At 40.5% G+C, this 20,367-nt stretch overlaps 2 protein-coding genes across 11 annotated transcripts in view; both read right to left on the bottom strand.

The window, feature by feature from the left end:
• Nucleotides 1–738, bottom strand: part of N4BP2L1 (NEDD4 binding protein 2 like 1) — a 28,217-nt gene extending 27,479 nt beyond the window's left edge. The window contains exon 1 of one of the 4 annotated variants that reach the window (XM_026493111.4): nucleotides 379–738. In XM_026493111.4, the coding sequence (XP_026348896.1) occupies nucleotides 379–557 (179 nt within the window). In that variant the 5' untranslated portion in view covers nucleotides 558–738. The remainder of the gene's footprint in view (nucleotides 1–378) is intronic. The other 3 variants (XM_026493109.4, XM_057309308.1, XM_026493108.4) reach the window with 3 other exon arrangements.
• Nucleotides 739–5,947: 5,209 nt separating this feature from the next.
• N4BP2L2 (NEDD4 binding protein 2 like 2) overlaps nucleotides 5,948–20,367 on the bottom strand; it is a 75,207-nt gene continuing 60,787 nt past the window's right edge. For 3 of the 7 annotated variants that reach the window (XR_008958287.1, XR_008958289.1, XM_044381746.3), the window contains one exon: nucleotides 13,564–13,611. Coding sequence is in view for 5 of the 7 variants with exons in the window: in XM_044381746.3 (XP_044237681.3) it covers nucleotides 13,598–13,611 (14 nt within the window). In the remaining 2 variants the exon portion in view is untranslated. Of the gene's footprint in view, nucleotides 9,342–11,857; nucleotides 13,612–20,367 lie in introns of those variants that run through there. The other 4 variants (XM_026493114.4, XM_044381744.3, XM_057309281.1 and 1 more) reach the window with 2 other exon arrangements.

Here is a 20,367-nt window from a genome sequence, read left to right as displayed (position 1 = left end):
AAGAAGAATCCCTGCGGGCCTCCCGACCCCGGGCTGGGGAGGCCGGGGGCGGCGGAGGCTCCCTCGGCCCGGCTGGCCCGGGGCCTGGCACGGCGGCCGGGCAGGGGCCGGTGCCATCTGGGGCTTGCGCAAGGCGCAGTGCCGAAATCCGTCCTCCCGGGAAAGCGCAGCATGGAAACAAACAGCACGGGCCGCCCTCCTCTCCCGGCCCGCGGCCGAGCGGGCACCGGGGGCGGCGCGGGCTCCCCCGCAGCCAGGCTCCGGCCGGGGCCAGGACCCGGGACGGCGCGGCGGCGGGGGGGCGCGGGACGGCGCGGCTCGGGGCAGGGGCTCGCTCGGCCGGGGTCCGCGCGCCGGCGCCCAGGCCGTTGTCATTACCTGGCCAGTGTAGTTTTCCCCGAGCCCGGGAGGCCTCGCAGGAGGTAGAGGTGTTTCCTAAAGCTGTGGCGGCGCGGAGGTGTCCCACGCGGGGGCGGCGGGGCCGGCGGCCGAGGTTTCTGCTGCTGCTGCTGCTGGAGGCTCAGCCTCCCAAAGGATTCAAGAAAACTCTCCTCCATGGGGTGGGGGCTGGCCGCGAGAGCCCTGGGTTCCCCTTCCTGAAGTCACGGTCTTGGCCAAAGCTGTTGTTTTTGTGGCTCTCCGGCCATGTGATAGATGGAGGGGCGGGCGCTCGGAGCCCAGCCCCTCCTTCCTACCCGAGCGAACCGCGCTGCGTGGGAGGGGGCGTCCCTACCTGGAAAGCTGGGGACGCTGGGAGACTGGCAGCCAGGAGAACCTGGGTGACGCTCCCCACCCCCGACCCCCGCCCCGCTCTCCGACCCCCTCCCTTGCCTCTCGGCGCCCTTCGTCCTGAGGGGAGAGGGCCTGCCCTGTGGGACACTGAGATACTTCCCCGGGCCGCCCGCCATGGAAGTCAGGCCCTCTGCAACAGCCCTCCTCCACCGCACCCCCGACTGGCCTAGACCTTGGAAGTGAAATAATTGTAGTCGACGATTAAATGTAGTCGACGATTAAAGAACGTGAACAGCATCTTGAATAGTAACAGTAAAGTCCATTGTCTCCCCCAGTTTGTGAGCACCAGTATCTGGCTAGTGTCCCAGCGGCTAATACCGCTGTCCCGGGGCTTGTATCATTTCTTTTTCTTTTTTTTTTTTTTTTTTAATACTTCTTTAGCCTGCCAAAAATATTCTTAGAAAGCTTTGTTGCCTCTACATAACTTTAACTCTCATCAGAAAAAGCACCCCTTAAAACTCAGATTGATCTATCGACAGTAGCATAAAGTAGGTCTCATGAGAAGACCTGTACGGCCCAGGGACTTGCTCTGCTGCCACCTGAAAAGACACGGCCTCTCTGGAAGGATTTCAGCTCCCCAGGGAAAGGAGCAGTCTGCTGAAAGCATTTATAAAGTATCCAGAATTAAGTTCTAAGTTCCAGGAACTGGTGAGTGCCAGTTGCTTGATCACCATAGCACTCTCCAATATTTCACACTCAAGAGTGTGATAGAGTGATCCTATTTTTTGAACCAAAATTCAAGATGCATGGACCAAAAGAGACAATATTGAAAATACCATGCTGGAAAAATCCCGGATATATGGTGGCTTTGGCTGTAATAATTACCGTAAAGTAAATTCTTTTTGTTTCTGGCAGCTAAGGTATGAAAACTTTGAAAAGGAATTGTGAAGAAAAGCAATTTTCTTCTGAAACAAAATCCAGAGACTTCATAATAAACTTTGGAAAAAAGGGTGCAAGGAGGGAAGGGGCTGTGTGCTGAGAATCGCACCTTCCCCTTGGAATTCCCCTGGAGAGGTGGGGGCGGGGAGATGAGCTGCCCTCTCTTTCACGGAATCAGAGGAAGGATCTTGGCACTGCTGAGAAAACTAAAATTTCAAAAGCTTCTCTAAATATTAGGGGAAAACCATAAGGAACAGAGAACACACACGACTCAAAAATAGTGATGCTTAAATGTAGGTATCCTCTATGTATTCTATCATACTTCTTATAAGAGTGTTTCTGCCCAGCCTCAAATACGGCCTTTTTCATCCTAGACTTGCACTGTACAATACAGGAGCCACTAGCTACACGGGGCTCTTGAGCACTTGAAATGCGGCTAGTGCAAATTGAGATTCAAATGCACACTGAATTTTGAAGGTTCAGTATGAAAAAACATGTAAAATATCTCAGTAATTTTTATATTGATCATGTGTTGAAATGATAATATGTTGGTATGTTGGGTTAATATATAATTAAACTTAATATCACTCGTTTCTTTTTGCTTTTTTAGTGTGGCTATTAGAAAAGTTTAAATTACATATGTGGCTAGTGTATTTCTATTACTGCTGCATGAGATCTCCATCCACTTCTCTTTCCTTCTCTAGAGGGGGTCCCAGGCAATGTGGGATCGGGCACAGCTTTGGGGTCTAGAGGTTTTAGCATATGGAGTCTGCAGTGTCTGTGGCAGATGGAACAACCTACTAGAGGCTGAGGGATATGAATGTGTTGCTCAGAAGAGGGGTCTGAGCTAGGGACAGAGCTTTGGAAATCCTTGCCCTCCGAGAAGAAGATAGACAAATAGAGCAGACAGCTGAAGAGGGGGCCCTGGAGACACCAGCATTTAAGTACTGTGCCTTTGAAGTGGACCTGCCAAAGGAGAGTAGGAGAGAATGATCAGCAAAGCAGACAGAACTCTAAAATAGAGAGACATGTATGGAGATTCAGAGAAAAAGCTTCAAGGAGAAGAAAATGGACAGCAGTACCTGAAAGTGGCTCCAGACGCGTTTCCTTTCTTTCGACCCCCATGTTTAACTAGTCAACAAGCTCTGGCTGTCTTTTCTGATTTATTCCTGTAAACCACACTGCTTAAAGTTAGCTGTGTATCTGTTTCCCCCCACTAGGCTGCTAAGTAGGAGCAGCGCCACCCTTGTCACCCCCAGATCTAACAACACAGCCTGACATTCAGGAGGTGCTCAATAATTGTATGTGGACCTGAACTACTTTCTCAATAGATAAGTGTGATCTTGGGATTTATTAAATATTAAGAATAAACAAAGATCATGATAATGTCCTCTAAGGAGTAAACAGTCAATAAACATATTGACAGATCTGAGATCCACTTGCTATGAGCTGCATTCAGATCTTTGCTGGTTCTCTCTGGGTGACAGCCTCCAGAGATCTGGGCTACACCCGAGTCAGAGGGTCCCTGTGATAACACTCCTTAGTGTCCTCATTTCATCCAACCAACTTTTCAGCTCTAGGGTTCTGTTCCGTTTCTTGCTTACGTGATGACCAGCACAATCTTACTTTGCTGCACTAGGAACCATGACCATGACAGATGTAAAGAAAATCATAAGTCATTTTCAGCAAATGAAGAAACATTCAAATGATTCTCTAATTACTACTGTTTAAAAGACATGGAAAAATAAGGAGGTGCCCAAGAAGAACTAGGGAAAACCAAGAATTTAACCCTCAAACCTACAGCTCCAAATAACCCAGGATTTGGAATGCTTAATTATAAATGAGCCCAAGGTTTCTACCCCAGACATGCCAAGACGGCAGAAAGTCTGGGACCAAGATGGAGCTTCCGAAGCAGTCTAACCAAAGACCCGGGAACACAGTCAAACCAGTTAAAATATTAGGCAGCAGCTTTCCCAGTTCTCTCTATCCTATGTCTTCTCTTCCCCTACCAAAAATTTCCTGATTTTTTTTCCTCAAAGACATAAATTGGTCTTATCCACATACATATTCCTCTTGTTATATATAAGTGGCATAAATGGAAAGGACCGGAAAGATGTCTACCTTTGGCTGCTTAGTTGTTTGTGTGGTGGACTCCTGATTTCTCCAGCAGCTCCACTGCACCTGCTGACACTTTCTGCACAGTCTGAGCCGTCAGAGATAGGACCCTGTCCTCCTCTCTACTGACACTGCTCCCTCCTGGCTCTTCCTTATTCTTCCCCTAGAAGTCAGATGGAGGCTGCAGGAAGCTAGAAGTTAGGGGAGGGGAGACAAGGGAAGAGAAATAATGCAGCACATGTATGTCTACTCGGCTGAACTGACAGGGAAATGCAGGGACTCTGATAGCCTGGGAGAGGTCTGCCCTGCGGAATGTTCTCTGGACAAACCTGACTGTGCCTCTGCCTCCCACAACCCATCCCTTATTCTTTTTAGTGCCACACCCCTTCCCCAAGGTGAGGACCGAATCTTCTTTTCCACAGCACCTGTTTGCCACCGTGCACAAGGGCTCCTGAGGACTATAAGCTTTAAGGAGGAAGCCCCAGCCCATTTTTCTAAAGCTCCATTCTGAAATTAGAGCAAGATAATAAAGACAGGAGAAAGCTGGGCACATTCTGGAACCCAGGTATGAGCCTGGATAGATGGTCAGCAGGTTTGCATCAGTATAGCATAGAGGTGTTTCAGAACTGGTCACTCCTCATGCCATAGTCATTGTTAAATATTTATGATATTACCCTTGGGTAAGGCATGGCAGTGTGGATTCTAATGTAGTCCCAAGAAATCCATAAATATCACCGATAAAAGCCCCAAAGAAAGCAACGATTTGCCAGATGCCAGAGTCCCCTCTGCAGCTGTCTATGCCTCGACACTAACACTGGTCGTTCTTCCCTGAAATCATCCCATCCTCGCGCAAGAGCAAGTCCAGTTTCACAATGGCTCTAGGAGCCTACAGAGAGAGCAAGACTCTTGAGGAGTTCAAGCAAACACTGGAGACCCTGGTCTCCATCTGGAACAGACCCACCGTCTGGTAGAAAGATGAACTAAAGCTGTACGAAATGAGCATAAGGGGGAAAATAGAGCTATTTTTAAAAAGCCCTCAATTCCCAGTAAAGATGGCAGATGGAACACAAATATTTAATTGCCACTCCCTCTTTGAAACCCCACTAAAATGCTTTTTTGGGGGGGGTGGTTGTTTTGTTATTACATTTAAGCATAAACTGTAAGAAAAAAAGAGAAGATTACAGCAACAAAATTTTGGAAAACTAGAGAGCAAAGGCCAAGTGTTAATTAATTTGGCAAAAACAAATAAAAACCTCTGAATTATAGAAAGCCGCGAGTCGACACAATTTACCCTGCATAACCCCTAAAATGTCAGGAACTAGAAGATTTGGGGCTAGAGATGAGGCTGTAAACAGGAAAGTTGGTTGGAAGTCTGTTTAAGAAACGAACACCCAGAGTCAGGCAATTGCCCACCTCCTAGAGAAGCCGGGAGGTAGATTCCCTGGAGATCAGACAGGAGAGGGTGGGGTAGGAGGTAAGATAAGACAGTCCGGGCTCTCTTTCTGAAAAAAGGGGATTAAGAAAATGCCTACATGTTGCACAGTGAGTAATCACCCCTCATTTCTATTTTTCAAATATGAGTTTTCGTATTTGAAGTTTGTTAAATACAACTAAACTAAAACAGAATTTAAAAAGATAGTTGCCTGTAGTGTGGTGCAAGTCCCACAATCCCTAACCAATATCCTTGAGGTCAGCTCTGTTTCAGAATTCAGAAAGTGCGTGTTTGTTTTTTTGTCTGTGTACAGTATGTGTGTATGTGTATACATATATAAACTTACATTCTGGGTGGGGGCTGGGCAGCCCATAGTAATTTAACACATTAATATTTCTGCAATGAAATGTCTGAATGGTTGCACTAGGTAGGATAAATAAGGAGTAAAGTTAACCTGTTTGAGTCAAGTTTTGCTCCCAACTTAGTTTTAATGCCAAACATTTAAGAAACAAAACAAAACAAAAACAACTTTTGATTTTCCGAGCTTTTTGGATTTCAGCATTTTAGAAATGGAATCACAGACCCATACTTGGATATGAGGCCTACCCTTCCACCGTGATGCGATTTTTAAAATAAACTACTAACGTTTTCGGTGCCTTATTTTCTTCCATAAAACAAATTAAAGTAGGGCAAACATCTTCAAAATTAGATAATAAAATGTTCAAGTTGTTACCTCTTTTGTTGAGTTTTTTATTATTCAGAAAACTAATCAAGAACGGTTGGACAGATTATCCAAACCAATTTTGGTATCCCAGGAGTATAGCGCTGAAAATCATCCTTCGGTGGGCACTGAGCACTCTTTCTCGATGGTTAGGATCTTCAACAGCACCAGGAAGACCGAAGAATTCAACTACAAACAAAACACAGGCCAAACAAGTCTAGACAAAACGGCGACCTACATGGAGTCTGCTGTCAGTTTCTCGGGTATTTCCCTCTTTATGCCACTCCCCTGGCATCTAGGTCTTTCCTCTGATCCCACAGTCCCCACACCCTGCCTGGTCCTGCCTCATCCGAGAGGCTCAGGCTCCCTCACAGTGCCCCACCTCCTGTCTCCAAATCCAAACCTGTTCTCTGCCCCATTCCCTGAGGATCCAACTGTTTACATGAGAAAGTTAATAATAAATACACTAATTCATGCAACTGTGTTACCAAGTTTACTGAGTCAATGTGTTGCTTTCCTGGATAAAACAATTTCTGTTCTGCCTGGACATTTCAAACACAATGCTTTAACCCAAAGAGGTATTTAGAGAAAGGGAATTAACCTTCTAAGAGCCTATTATTTTTCAGGCATTATGCTATGCACTAGCACAAGTTGTTTTGCTAATCCTCATTTAATATTCCCATGCCAGGGTGCTGTTATAAAACTGTTTTTTTTTTACAGGTGAAGAAACTGAAGCTCCGAGAGGCTGTCTTGTTTAAGGTCAGACAGCCAGCGAGCATTAGCTTCAACCAGGGAACCCATCCTCCTTCCAGCACTCTGCCCCACCTCCTTCCCCAGGCGACAAGAAAACACCCTGGTGACCGGCAGGAAGAGGATTTTGAAACAGGCAGGGACTTGGGGCTCCTAGAGCCAACCACATTCTCCTCCTATTTCCTTCTATACACTTCTATCTACCCCTTGAGGCCCACTAATCAGTACATTATGCCAGACACAAAACAGGGAGGCATGTTCGCATAATTGTAAAAAAACCTGTCCATAGCTACAACGCCATAAAGCTCCCCCACAAGAAAAGAGTAACAATTAGGGGTGACTGCTCTGTAGGAGAAGACCAGAAGGCAGTCTAGCATGAATGTGGAAGATGAATATAAAAATCAAAAGTATCATCCAGAAAGTGTCCTTGACACAAAACATCCAAATTCAGCAGCTGGAAATCTCAAATTGGCCACAGCCAAATATGTCCACGCTGGCTGCACGCAGCTGGTACCAGTGTCCCACTAGGGCCACGTGTCTCAAAGAGGGGGAGGGAAAACACTCCCTTCCTAACTTCAGTCCCAACATAAACTCCACAAGGGCAGGACTGTTTTCACTGCTAGAGCCTCTGGGTATACAGCAGTGTCTGAATTGAGGCAACTCAATAAATAAATGTTGAATGAATAAATGAATTTCTTCACCTGCTTTCTCTGGTATTCCTCATGGCCTCTTATCCCTCCTCAGAAGACTACATTTATTCCACATTTTCCAGCGGTCCCTCCAAATCCCAGACCCTTCTCCCAAACCTTTAGTCCTTCTCCTTGCAGCAGAACCAGGTTTAAAAGAAACAAAAACATTTTTACTGGGTGTATGCATATTTCCCGCTGAGAAATGGAAACACAGAAAACTCTTAGAAATATGATTAAAAGGAAGAAAGAAAACATATGGTAAATGCAGAGTGCATTCAATTCTTATCAAATGCAGACACATATACACTAAAATCATAGCAGCTGTGTTTATTTCATAATGTAGGCATTTGAAAAAAAGTGCAATGTGTTTATTTTAAAGTCAGCCTCATGTCAAGTTTAAAACATAACGTGAGTCTATCTACATGTTTTACCTCCTTTTCTAGAGAATTTTTTAATATTTAAATATAACCTGTATCCCTAATTCCCAGCTCTCATCACACAACAATCTGGGGCAGAGGGGTGGGGTGGTAATCCCTCATGAACTGGGTGTTGACAGAATGCTGTAAAATACATTCTAACCAATCAAGTTGGAAAATAAATTTGGTAACAACAGTCTAAGCTTTGTTGTATTTCACAAAAAAGATCTACATTTAAAGGAAATGGAAAATCACATGTGCAATGGCACACAGGGTTGCTATGGTAACAGACTACATTTTTTATATTTACTCTTCAATTGTGGTACATAGAGCTATTCCAACCAAATAATGTCAACATCCACTTCCTTCTGAGCATACAGAGGTCTCTGGAATAAGTTGTACTTACGGTTCCAGAAATTCTCATTTTTAACCGATCTTCTTCTGTCTTTTCTAGAAATTGTAATTAAAATACATATAATAACGATTAATATTTGGAATTGGAGTTAAGCTCACATCATCATTTAACTCATGTAGGAACATTCTCAAAATGGCAAAAGAAACCTAATAACCACAAATGTCCATTTAAACATTTAAAATTTGGGGGTTGTGTATGAGTGTGAGTGTGAGTGTGTGTGTGTGTGTGTGTGTGTGTGTGTGTGTGTGTGTTTGGGCAGCAATAAGTTCTCCATGGGGAATGAAAAGAAATAAGAAGTTTAGAAAAATGTATTTGGTTTTACTAACTGGGCACATAAAACAAATCTACTTTTCCCACAGCCATGCTTATATGAACAGTTAAGAAATACCTACTATCCCGAACTATATAATTTTATGTTTCACTAAACCTTGCTTTTACCATTTATCTCATAATGTACCCCTAGCATTGCCTCTGGGAACATTGAAATCACTACCAACTAATGTCAACTCTCTCCCCACTACGTTATACAGTGTGCTGCCTTTTCCAGAATTTCTATTACCTTTCTAACCTTCCTCAGTCTTCCTCCCCCTACCTGGAAAATTAACAGCCTGTCAGAATAGTCATGTCTCTCACTATGGACCAACAGAAAACACCAAGAATGAGGTGTTTCCAAGTCAAGTAAATATGAATCTAATGCGTAGCTATTACTCTATCATAACAGGATAACCCTGAGGGCTGGACAGGAGAAAAGACGAAATGAAGAAAGGGCTCTCCTAATATGGGCACGTCAGCCATCCACCGTGGGCCCTTACACCAGCCTCCACTACAGCAGTGTGGGGGAATCAAACACAGCTTTCTCTTAGGGACGAATTGAAAGAGCGTGTATTTTTCACCCATCCACATACAGTCTTTCTCTAATTTAATACAAGGGATGCAGCCCTTCCTATTCCATTTGATGACCAGGTTTTCTCTGATTGTTTGTTGTTGTGTGTTTTTTTAAAGAAATCAGTTAGAGAAGGTCTTCCTTGAAAGCCATAAAAATGTACCTCTACTGATGTCTTCCATTGCAAATAGATCATCTTCAGTGTCCTCCAGTCGAGAGAAACCACGCAGTCATCAGGCAACAAAGATTCTGTGAAAATATAAAAGAACAAATTTCATCTCTAATGTCATAGAGATTTTTACCCTAAATGTGAAGATATGCAAACATGATATTTCGACTGACATCATGGTAAAAGCCTGGTTTGGAAGATATTTCACTGATGGCTAAAGCAGCAGTTAAGTCTGTCTTGGGGATTTATTAGTAAACACTATCCTGACTCAATGAAAATACTTATCTGTACATGCAAAATGATACATATCATAGCTCTTAGTCTCATTAAGTACAAATATATATATATATATATCAATAGTACATACATATTATATAATATTAAATGTACATATTATATATGTAATAGCTTCAAGTGGTACTGTCACAGGACATAGAATTTAGGCAGCCATCTTTTCTTGTGACAGGTATAAACAGTGCAACTACAGCAAGTTTAGTCTTCTTGCAAACTGTTCCTTCCACAGAAGAGTGTCTGGGGGCAAAATCCTCACAGACAAATAAGATGGTCACAAATTAGTCCAAACACTGATACATACATATCAGTCTTACCAAACCATACAAAATATTTTTCCTATACTCACATGTCCCTGGTAACATAGTAGTTTGGTTTCTTCAGGCCTGGTGTGCCTTTTCTATATAATCCCTCCTAAAGCTAGGATTCATTCGAGGTCCCTGCCTCATTTACAAGGCCACTGGCCACAGATACATGAGAGCTTCTCTTGTCCAATGTGGCCAAACAAATCGGCGGAGTTTCCACTTAGAGTTTTCTCCTCTCCTTTTTTAAGCACGTGCCATATCCAAACGTGAAATTCTTTCCCTATATTTTTCCTTTCAGCCACATTTGTATGAGCACTGCTTATAATTCACTTCCACATTGAAGCCATCCCCCAAAAACCATAACCCCATATTCTCTTCAACAACCCCTTAAGCACTGCTAACCTCGCTCATAAAATATTCATAAGCTTGTCATTTATATTTTCTATGTGCAATAATTTTGTTTTGTGTTAGTCTTGTCTCCCCATTTAGAAGGTAAGCTATTTGATGAATGAGGTCTATTTTCTCTAGAAAGCTTTCCAAAGCTTAATTAATGGATGCTTGATCGTTATTGTTGATTATGATGGTATTGTGCGTTCAAGGGAGGACGAGGTTTAGAATCTTTTCACGCCAGTGCCTTCATGCTTTCTGATGCTGATCTAAGGCAGTGATTGTTAATCTTTTTGAGTCATGCGCTGCCACCCCCTCTCCCCCGCCCCAGAAGCTGATAAAATCTACGAACTGTCGCAGAAAAATGGTCCAGAATGACACAAAAATTTTTGTATGTAATTTTAAAATATAGACCTAGGACTAAGACCCCTGGCCTAAAATGACTTCATTCATCATTTAAAATTCCCTAAAGCAAATGCAGTTAAATTTTTTTAATTGGTGCATCTCGAAGGATAGCATATTGCAGCAAACAGTTTAAGATGTGAATATAGGCAACGTTTACAAAAATGACAAATGTCATGCTAGAACCTGAAGAGCAGGTTGTGATAATAATTGTGATCCCTCGCCCTGAGACTTAGCCAATCTCGGGTCTGGGTTCTGAGGACGAATTCTGTCCAGAACAGCAGGAATTTAGGAGCAAAATAAACACCTCTGGAAGATAAGCTGTGAGATAAGAACAGGGCCCAAAGATCCTGATAGGTGTAGAAAAGAAAGAATATCAGGAAGATACAGGAGAACTGTGGGGACTGGAGCTTTGACTTGCCGGCTCTTACAATTTCTGTCCCCAGGGAAGGGGACACATTCAACCAGGAAATCACTAACACTTCAACTGATTTAGGATAAGGAAGAATGGGGATATGTGCTCCACTTCCTGTTTAAGACATTTAGCTTCTTAAATATGTTTATTATTTAGGAAAAAATTACTTAGAGTTTTACTTAGAATGTTACAAAAACAATTTCATGTGTTTTAACCACAGGTGGGTTTTTCATTTCCGAAAACAATAGCCAGAAGGAATCTTTCAAGTCAACCAGTCAGATTCCTTCTTAATCTTTTCAGTATCTTTCTCAGATAGTTGTAAAACTTAAACTCAACTTATTTCAGATATTTTTTCGTCATTTAATCTTCACTCTTCCCCTCTCTTTCCTATTCTCATATCTACAAGCCATACTGTGAATGAGAAAGAAAAGCGTCATGTGCCAAATAAGGGAAATGCATGAAATAGAAAGATTAAAAAAATAAAAAGGTAACCCATCTCTATTTGTTACATAGTTACTATTTGCCTGCCTCATCCTTTGTTCTTCTCAGTGTCTATTTATATCGAGAGTCCAAGGATTCTAAGTGTTCAAAGACAATGAAGACCGCCGGTCCTCTAGGCGGAGGTGGGCATGTGACTCTGAAGCACCATTTGCCATGGGTCTTCTACTTCCACTGCTGAAAAGCATCATGAGATCAATACTGCATGAAATCACTAACACAAGATAGGAACACTTCAAAAAATTACTCATATATGTTAAACTGGACTTTTTATTTAGAGCGAATAAACACAATTTACCCATTGGAACTCCAGGGGATCCAAAAAGCTTTACTAGTTGAAAGGCAAACCCTTGTGATAATTGCAGCTCAAGGGAATCAAGGCCAATGCTCGTTAAATCTTGGTTATCCTCAGTTTGCAAGAACTGTGATGGCTTAGGTTCTTCCCATGTCTTCAGCTTCTCATCAAAACTTTCATTTAAAAAGTGAAGATCAGAAGTGACCCTAAAGGAGTTCGAAGGATCAGGTTGGCTACTTGAAATTTCTGAAGAACTAAACCCTATGTCACTTAGTTGGTTATCTACTCTTGTCTGAGATTTGAAAGTCAAAAATGATTTCTTGCTTGTAAAAGATACCATCCGAAAGCTAGATGTATATTGTAGCACAAGAGAAGGAACAGGGTTTTTGTAAAAATATACAGAGTGTCTGTTAAATGGCAGGTAATGAGAATAAGATAGTCTACTAACATTTAGAGGAGGGTCTTTGAAAATATCAAAGTAAAACCATGATGGATGATGATTAAAGATCATAAGTTTTTGTGTATTCTCCTCTTTATTATTTATTTCTGAAATTCTATCTTTTTCTTCTTCCAAAATAATTTTTAGGCCGTGGCTTTCTGTTAACAAGCCACATCCCCCTCTTTCTTTTACATTAATATAGCTCTGTGCCAGTAAGTTAAAGTTTGGTGCCAAATTGAAAATCCTTTTCTCTCTCCTTTTCTTATTCTTTGCGGCGTGTAAGTCACTCTTTGGGATATCCAGTTTAGGCAAGCAGCTTCTAAAGATACTTGTTTCTGTTGCTGTGATTGAATCTGTATTCTCAGCTGAGGGTGACAAATCGTCATTTTCTATCACTAGCTTCTCCTCTACCAATGTTTCTGGACTGCTTCCTGGTACTGAAGTTTCTTCAGAAGTGGAGATCAATGTAATCAATTGTCCCCGGCTGTCTGGAGAGGCCAGCTTTTGCCATCTATCTTTCTTTGGTCTTTGTTCACATATAAACTTATGAGGTCCCTCAGGCCAGCTCCCCAAACAGGGCTGTCTCTCAGAGCTCAGCTGTAATTCTTCATCAGATGGATTGTTTGAAAAAAAAGCCCAATAATTGTTTTTATTTGCATTTACTCCTTGTTCCTTTCTTAAACCTTTATCTGAGGCTCTGGACCCACACTGAGGGTACAGAATTGTTTCATTCTGGAGTCTTTTATGTACTTTCTCTCTCTTCTGCATAAATGAGCCGGGGATGTCAGCGGATCTGCCCTGGATGTCTAATGCCGTGGGATGCCTATTTCCAGGACGCTTTCCTACCTTCGTGCCAGAGCAGTCATCACTTGCTACGCAGGAAAGATTCTGAGTCATTGCTGGGCAAGTAACAGAGTCTTCATTTGGCATCAATGACATATTTAGAAACGAATCATCATTCTCTTTAGGGAGGTAATTTTTTGGTGTATTGTCCAGCTCAACTACAGATACAACATTTGGAAAACTATCTTCAGGATTTATGCTTTTCCATACTTCATCTCTGTGGCTGTTCACGAAATCTCCTTGCTCATTTCCCAGTCCACCAGTGAAGGTGCATGCCAATTCTCTTTCAGTGTCTTCCAAGTCTTCCTCTTCACTCTGAGATGGGTCCTGATCTCCTAGCATATGATAACTTAAGGTTTCAAATGAGTTTTCCCCCATGATTTTACTATGACTGTTCTGCTTTTTATTTCTTTTCCTGCTTCTCTTCTGTTTGGTTTTGCTGAGCCTGTGCCCAGTTTTCTTCAAATCTCTTTCTCTGAAATATAAAAGAATAAAGAACATTTATAACTAAATTATTGTATAACACTAGCAAACTAAAACATTATATTCTTACTGTGCAAAATTACAAATCACTAGTACAAGAGATTCTGAAGCATTATGTACTTTGTAGTATATTTTTAAATTATTTTCAAAAAGAGAAAAACTTTAATTCTCTCAATTAAAAACGAGTATACTTTGAGAAAGTTACAAGTCATTTTCACATACTTGTTTCATAAGCCAGTAACTTTATGAAAACTTAATATTTTTCTTGAGAAAATATTATTTATATATGCAAAATATTATATATATATATATATATATATATATATATATATATATATATATCCTACCAATAAACATCTTGGTTTTCCTAAATCTTGAATTTTGAAAAGTGTAGCTGGTACAGTCACAGAATGGGACAACTGTAGTAGCTTTAATAGCTAAATTTTCAGTAGACATGAAAACTTCGGCAATTAAATTGCTCCATCAAATTACAAAGAACATTTGATGACAAGCAGCAAGCCAGTGTTTGCAGATACGCTTCTAGTTGCCTAGCTGGCAGTGGTTCTAAAGGAGAGGTTCCACCACTACTTTGTGAGGTGTTTGTAAATGTGTGAAGGCATTTTTGGTGGTCACAATGACTGGAGATGTGTCACTGGCACTTGGGACTGAGGCCAGGGATGTTTACCATCCTGCAATGCCAGGGGAAATTCCAGAGTAAAAAATTATCCTACCTAAAAGAACAATAGTGTTCCCATTGAGCACACTAAAGTTCACAGTTCTCCTTAATTGAAGATAATCTTTTGATCCTAACAGAAAAAAGAGGATTTAGAACGTTTGCTAATGTAGAATATAAAGGTCTAGTTATCTTCTATAAGGTACAGTTAGAGACATAGTAAAATGCAGTGGGGGAAGGACAACAGATACAGCTGGGGAAAAATCAGGATAGAGAACAGAAAAACAAACGAACAATTAAACAAGCAAACAAACATGGAAGCCAAAAGAGATAATGAGGAAAAAAATCAGTTGATTGGCTGGTGTTGGACAAAGGAACTTGTCAAATCCACCCCTGGCCCATTCCATCCCATGCTGTCAGGCAATTTTCAATAGACAGGAGCCCTAAACACCTAGTTCTTTATCACCTAATCGCTCTTGTCCTTGTTTACACGTTCCTGGATATTAGCGTAGAAAGAACATTAGGAAATGCTAAATTACTGAGAAGCAGTTGTGATGGGACTTCTATAAAAAGGATGTCAAGTAAAGAATGCCAGCTTTGGCAGTAACTCCTCCTGGTCAGTTCTCGCTGACTGCAGTGACAGCTTTAGCGGAAGCCTAAGGTGCAGGAAGCTGAGACTCATACTGCAGACTAGCATGTTACTCTAAAAACAAGCTTCACTCTCTTTGCCCAAGCATGAACCATCCCATTGCAGGGAAAGAAGGAAAGGAATGGGGAGAGCTTGTTGCCTTATACTGGAGTAAATGGTAATATACTGAGGACTTTAGACTGATGTCAGGACTGATGATTCTGTGGAAATGAAAGCACTTAATGTATAGCTTTAAGCAGCTCTCCACAGCACAAGGAAAGGGAGCCCTAACTGACGGAAATGGGGTTACTAGATATGTATCATCACAAAAATGTTTATAACTCCCGGTGCTATCAGGAATTCTAATGTCCACAATGTGCTTTGAAAACTGACTTGAAAAAAACAAACTATTCATTGCACACTTGCTATGTATTAAGACTAGTTGCTTTATATGTACTAACTTACCTAATCTTCACAACAATGATATTCAGTAAGGCAAAAGCTGGTCTTTTTTTTTTTAATAATAATTTTTTATTATGTCATGTTAGTCACCATACAGTACATCCTTAGTTTTTAATGTAATGTTCCGGCAAATGCTAGTCTTATCCCCATCTCAAAAAGGCAACTGAGAAAAGAGAAATTAAAGAATTTGCCTAGCTACAGCCACTGTGGAAAACATTATGGAGATTCCTCGAAAAATTAAAGATTGAACTACCGTATGATCCAGTAATTCCACTGCTGAGAATACTGAGAATATATCCAAAGGATACAAAAACACTAACTCAAAAAGGTATCTGACTCCCATGTTCATAGCAGCATTATTTACAATAGCCAAGACAGAAACAACCAGTCTATTGAGAGATGAAGAGACAAAGAAGCTGTGGTGTACGTATACAATGAAATATTATTCGGCCATTAAAAACAAGGAAATCCTATCGTTTGCAACAACAGGGATGGACCTTGAAGGCATTATGCCAAGTGAAATAAGTGAGACGGAGAAAGACAAATACTGTAGGACCTCACTTACAATGTGGCAACTTAAAAACAAAACAAAACAAAAAACCAAACTCATAGAAAAGGAAATCAGAGTTGCGGTTACCATATGTGGGGGCTCTCATCACAAAGGATTTTCTTTCTTTTTTTAAATTGTATCTATGTGACATGATAAATGTTAACGAAACCTATTGTGGTAATCATTTAACAACATACATAAATCAAACCATCATACTATACACCTTAAATGTATACGGTGATGCCAATTATTTCTCAGTAGAACTGGAAAAAGAAAGAAGAATTTGGCTAGTGTCACATGGCTTCTGGCAGGATTCAGACCAAAGGTGATGGTCTCTAAGAGTTCACACTCTGACCATCATGCAAAACTACCTCTTAATTCAAAAAGAGGATTTTATAAAAACACTTTCTCTCACTTTCTTCTCTCCTTCCTTTCATCTTCAAATTGTCACATATACATAAACACAGAGATATTCAGCTGGTAAGGGCTGAGTCCTTCCCAAGGAAATAGCCATTGGGCCTTGACTCCTACTATCACCTAGTAGTGACTTGAGAGTTTTCCCTTGTCCTCTCTCTTTCTGAATCAAAGCAAATAATAGACAACAACAGAAAGTAAGAGGAGGTGGTGTGGAGCAGAACCCATCTCCCTAATCAGCCTTTATGTCAAGGCTCCATCTGAGCAATAGGTAGATGGCCTAAAACTTAGGCAGATGGGCATAGGGGTCTTCTCCTGGAGTTTATTCATTTGTCAAGGGGTGGAAGTAGTGAGAAATGATCACATTCTGGTTGTATTTTAAAGGAAAAACAAGCAAGACTTGAAAATAAATTGGATAGAGAGTATAAGGAAAAGATCAATTATGAGTAAAAGGATATGGACCCGAACAATTGAAGGCATGAAGTGGCCATTTACTGAGACATAGAAAGAAGCCTATGAAAGATATGGGTTTGGAGACAGAGTTGCCAAATCTGTTGCCTCAAAGTTCAGTTCAGAGTTTGAACCAATAAGCTAATCTGTCCTTACAGCCGAGTTTAGAAAGTAAAGATGAGGGCTTTGCCAATATTCCTCAAGGGTTCTTTTGTTTTTTGAATGGATTACAATCTGCTAGCTACTTAGAGAAAGGATAGTAGAAACCTGCTAATGATGAAAATTCATGATGCCTGCAGAGAAGTTAACATGGATCATGAAAGAATGAAGTGTCTTAAAAAAATAAACTCTCAAAGTCTGGGAGATCAGGCAATTTATTAAGGTAGTTTGCTGAAAGAGTCAGTCAAAGGAGACCCGAAGGATTGGAATTTCAATTGAAAATACAACACAATACCAAGAAGTATGAAAATCAGAAGACGGACTATGCAGGGAAGTGCGCCTGCGACTTGTACTATTTCTGTACCGTGAAGCTCTATACGGCTAACATACTTATTCCAGTACCTGGGCCAGGCCTTCTGGAAAGGAAACACAAACCAACAACTGACTTGTGAAGCAGCTGGGAGAGAAGAGAAGGGGTGGTGGTGGTGATAACTTCCGTTACAATGTGTATACATGGGAGGTGGCTAATCAGTAGATGTATTTACAAAGTGTGGGAGGCTCATCAAACCTGTGCCAAGGCTCATTAAGCTTGATCTCATTTGTGCTGATTCATTTAGGGATGAATGGCACCATTAAAAGAAAAGAAACATCACCACATAAAAGTTAGTCACGGAGAAGAAATCGGGAGAGTTGGAGGCACAGGCTGTAGCTTTAGAAAAGAAAGGAGTGAGTAGGAAATGAACAAATTGTAACCCATCTCTGATTAATAATAATATTTTGTTTTCCAGATGGTGGTTGAGAATCCAAGCTCCTGAGTAGGAGCTTAAGAATGAGAAAAAGAGTGCTCAGAGACAAGCTAACCTGTCCAAGTGAGCTGTGACAGAGCTGAGAGAACAACCAGATAAAGCCAAAACTAACTACTAGGGAGGAAAAAAAAGGTATGGTAAGTGCCTAAAGTAAGGGGCAGTATTTTCTTTCTTCTTTCTTTTTAAAGATTTAAAGTAAGGGGCAGTATTTTCTTTCTTCTTTCTTTTTAAAGATTTTATTTATTTATTTGAGAGAGAGAGTGAGAGAGAGAGAGCACGAGCAGGGGAGGAGTAGGAGAGGGAGAAGCAGATTCCCCACTGAGCAGGGAGCCTGACTCCGGGCTCAATCCCAGGATTCCGGGATCATGACCTGAGCCAAAGGCAGACACTTAACTGACTGAACCACGCAGGTGCCCCTAAAACCAGTATTTTCAATTGCAAAGGCCTATATACTAATTCATGAAGCATGAGTAATAAATGAAGTAAAATTCCATTAAAACACAGATTGTAAAAAAGAGTTCTCACAGCTTTTTGGAATGACTGTAGTCAAACAAATCCAGATCTAGATCCTAGTCCTGGTTCAGTAATAAGCTAGTGGTGGGGATATTGGGCAAATCAGATCTCTCTTCTAAAATGGGGATAACATTACCTCCTTGTGGAGCTGTAAAGTTTACTAATACAGATGCTCCTAAATGACCTCTACTTAACTGACATGGCAGATTTAATAATTCTCTCCATTGCCTCTGTACAATATAATGACTGATGGCAATGGTACAAAAAATGTTCCCAGCTAAATGGCTGCTTTCTAGTACCACCACACCCTTCTGCTCCCGTTGTTTAGGGCTGTATATTTATAAAGAGACAGATGAGCTCGTTCCCAAGTCTGTTTATACTAATTGTAATTGTTACTATAATTATGTGGTTTGATTAAACACTACGTAAACATTACATCAACCAGTGGAACAGGAATACAACAAAGTTTCTATAAAAAATTAAATTGAAGACTGACTCAATAAAGAATGAGGCATGAAACAGTTATCAAATGAAGTGTGGGCAGGATGACTATGAAGTTTGGTTCAAAATCATAAAAACCTATAATTCTGCACTCATACTACATCGAAGATTTTTTAGGTTCTCCCTCCAATTTACATCAATAGAAACTAGAAATTCTTGACAATGCATTACAGGTACGGTTTATATGTAAAAAAATAAAATAAAATAACCAGAGTCACACACTAAACAGAATCATACACAAATATTAGTGAATGGACGTGTATGTACGCATGCATTTTAAGTTCAAATAAAATGTTTAACGTATGTATCATTCCTTAATGATTCCTCATTCTAATCAACTTTTTCAATGAACTAACCACTTGCTTGTCCCAATTATCTTACATAAAAACAAAATAATCTTATATATTTCACTGAGACTCTCAGGATACTATTCAAGATTAGAATGTGACAATGGCTAGTATGATTTATACAAAAAACAGTTGAGATAGAAGAGTTGGAAAGTTCTCAAAAATGTGATTTATTTAATATAATTGCATATTATTAGAAGTAGAGAAAAAATTTTCAAGTGTCCAGATAAAGACAAACAGACAAACCCATCTTTATCAGAGATTAAAACACCTTTCTCAGTAGTTGATAGAACAAGCAGACCAGAAAAGGATATAAAAGTTATAAATAGCACAATTAATAATGTTCAATATAATGATCATATTGAACAATACATTCAAAAAATTAAACATTCTTTTCAACCCACATGGAATATTTACAGAAATCAACCAGGCCGTCATGATAGCCTCTACAAATTTCAAAGCATTATTAATGTACAGGCCATACTCTTTGACTATAATGCAATTAATTTTGAAATTAGTAATAAAAATTTTTTGGAAAAATTTTAAAATGTTGAAAAATTCATGGATAGAAAAATTTGTAATGGAAATATGTAGAAATTAATAACAGTAAAAAATAATTATATATAAAAGTGTCATTTGAAAGGATATTTCTCATAAATATTCACTTCAAAGAAAAGCAAAAGTACAAAATTAAAAATTAACCACACAATTGAAGTTAGAAAAAGAAAAGCAGAAAAAACTCCAAAAAAAATAGAAGGGAAGAAATCATAAAGAATCAAAAAGATAACAAAGAAACATAAAATAAACACACTCTAGTCAGGACCAACAAATTCAGAAGTTGTGTATTTGAAAAGATTAATAAAATTCACACCCCCCCTGATAAGATTAATTTAAGGGGGAAAGAAGCAATTTAGTCTTAGGGATGAAAAAGAGGTACATGGGCACCTGGGTGCCTCAGTCAGTTAAGCAACCCACTCTTGATTTCATCTCAGGCATGATCTCAGGATTGTGAGATTGAGCCCTGCCTCAGGCTCCATGCTGGGTGTGGAGCTTGCTTGGAATTCTCACTCTCCCTCCCCTGCACCCCTGCTTGCTTTCTCTCTCTCACTCTCAAGAAAAGAAAAGAAAAGAAAAGAAAGAGAAAAAGGAAAAGGAAGCACAAATGCAGTTCCAGGAGAGATTTTAAAAGTAAAAGGAGGGGCACCTGGGTGGCTCTGTCATTAAATGTCTGCCTTTGGCTCAGGG

This window comes from Ursus arctos, unplaced genomic scaffold (assembly GCF_023065955.2).
Source record: "Ursus arctos isolate Adak ecotype North America unplaced genomic scaffold, UrsArc2.0 scaffold_10, whole genome shotgun sequence".
Classification (NCBI taxonomy): domain Eukaryota; kingdom Metazoa; phylum Chordata; class Mammalia; order Carnivora; family Ursidae; genus Ursus; species Ursus arctos.
Note: the sequence above shows the minus strand (reverse complement) of the source record. Positions and strands in the feature narration are given on the sequence as shown.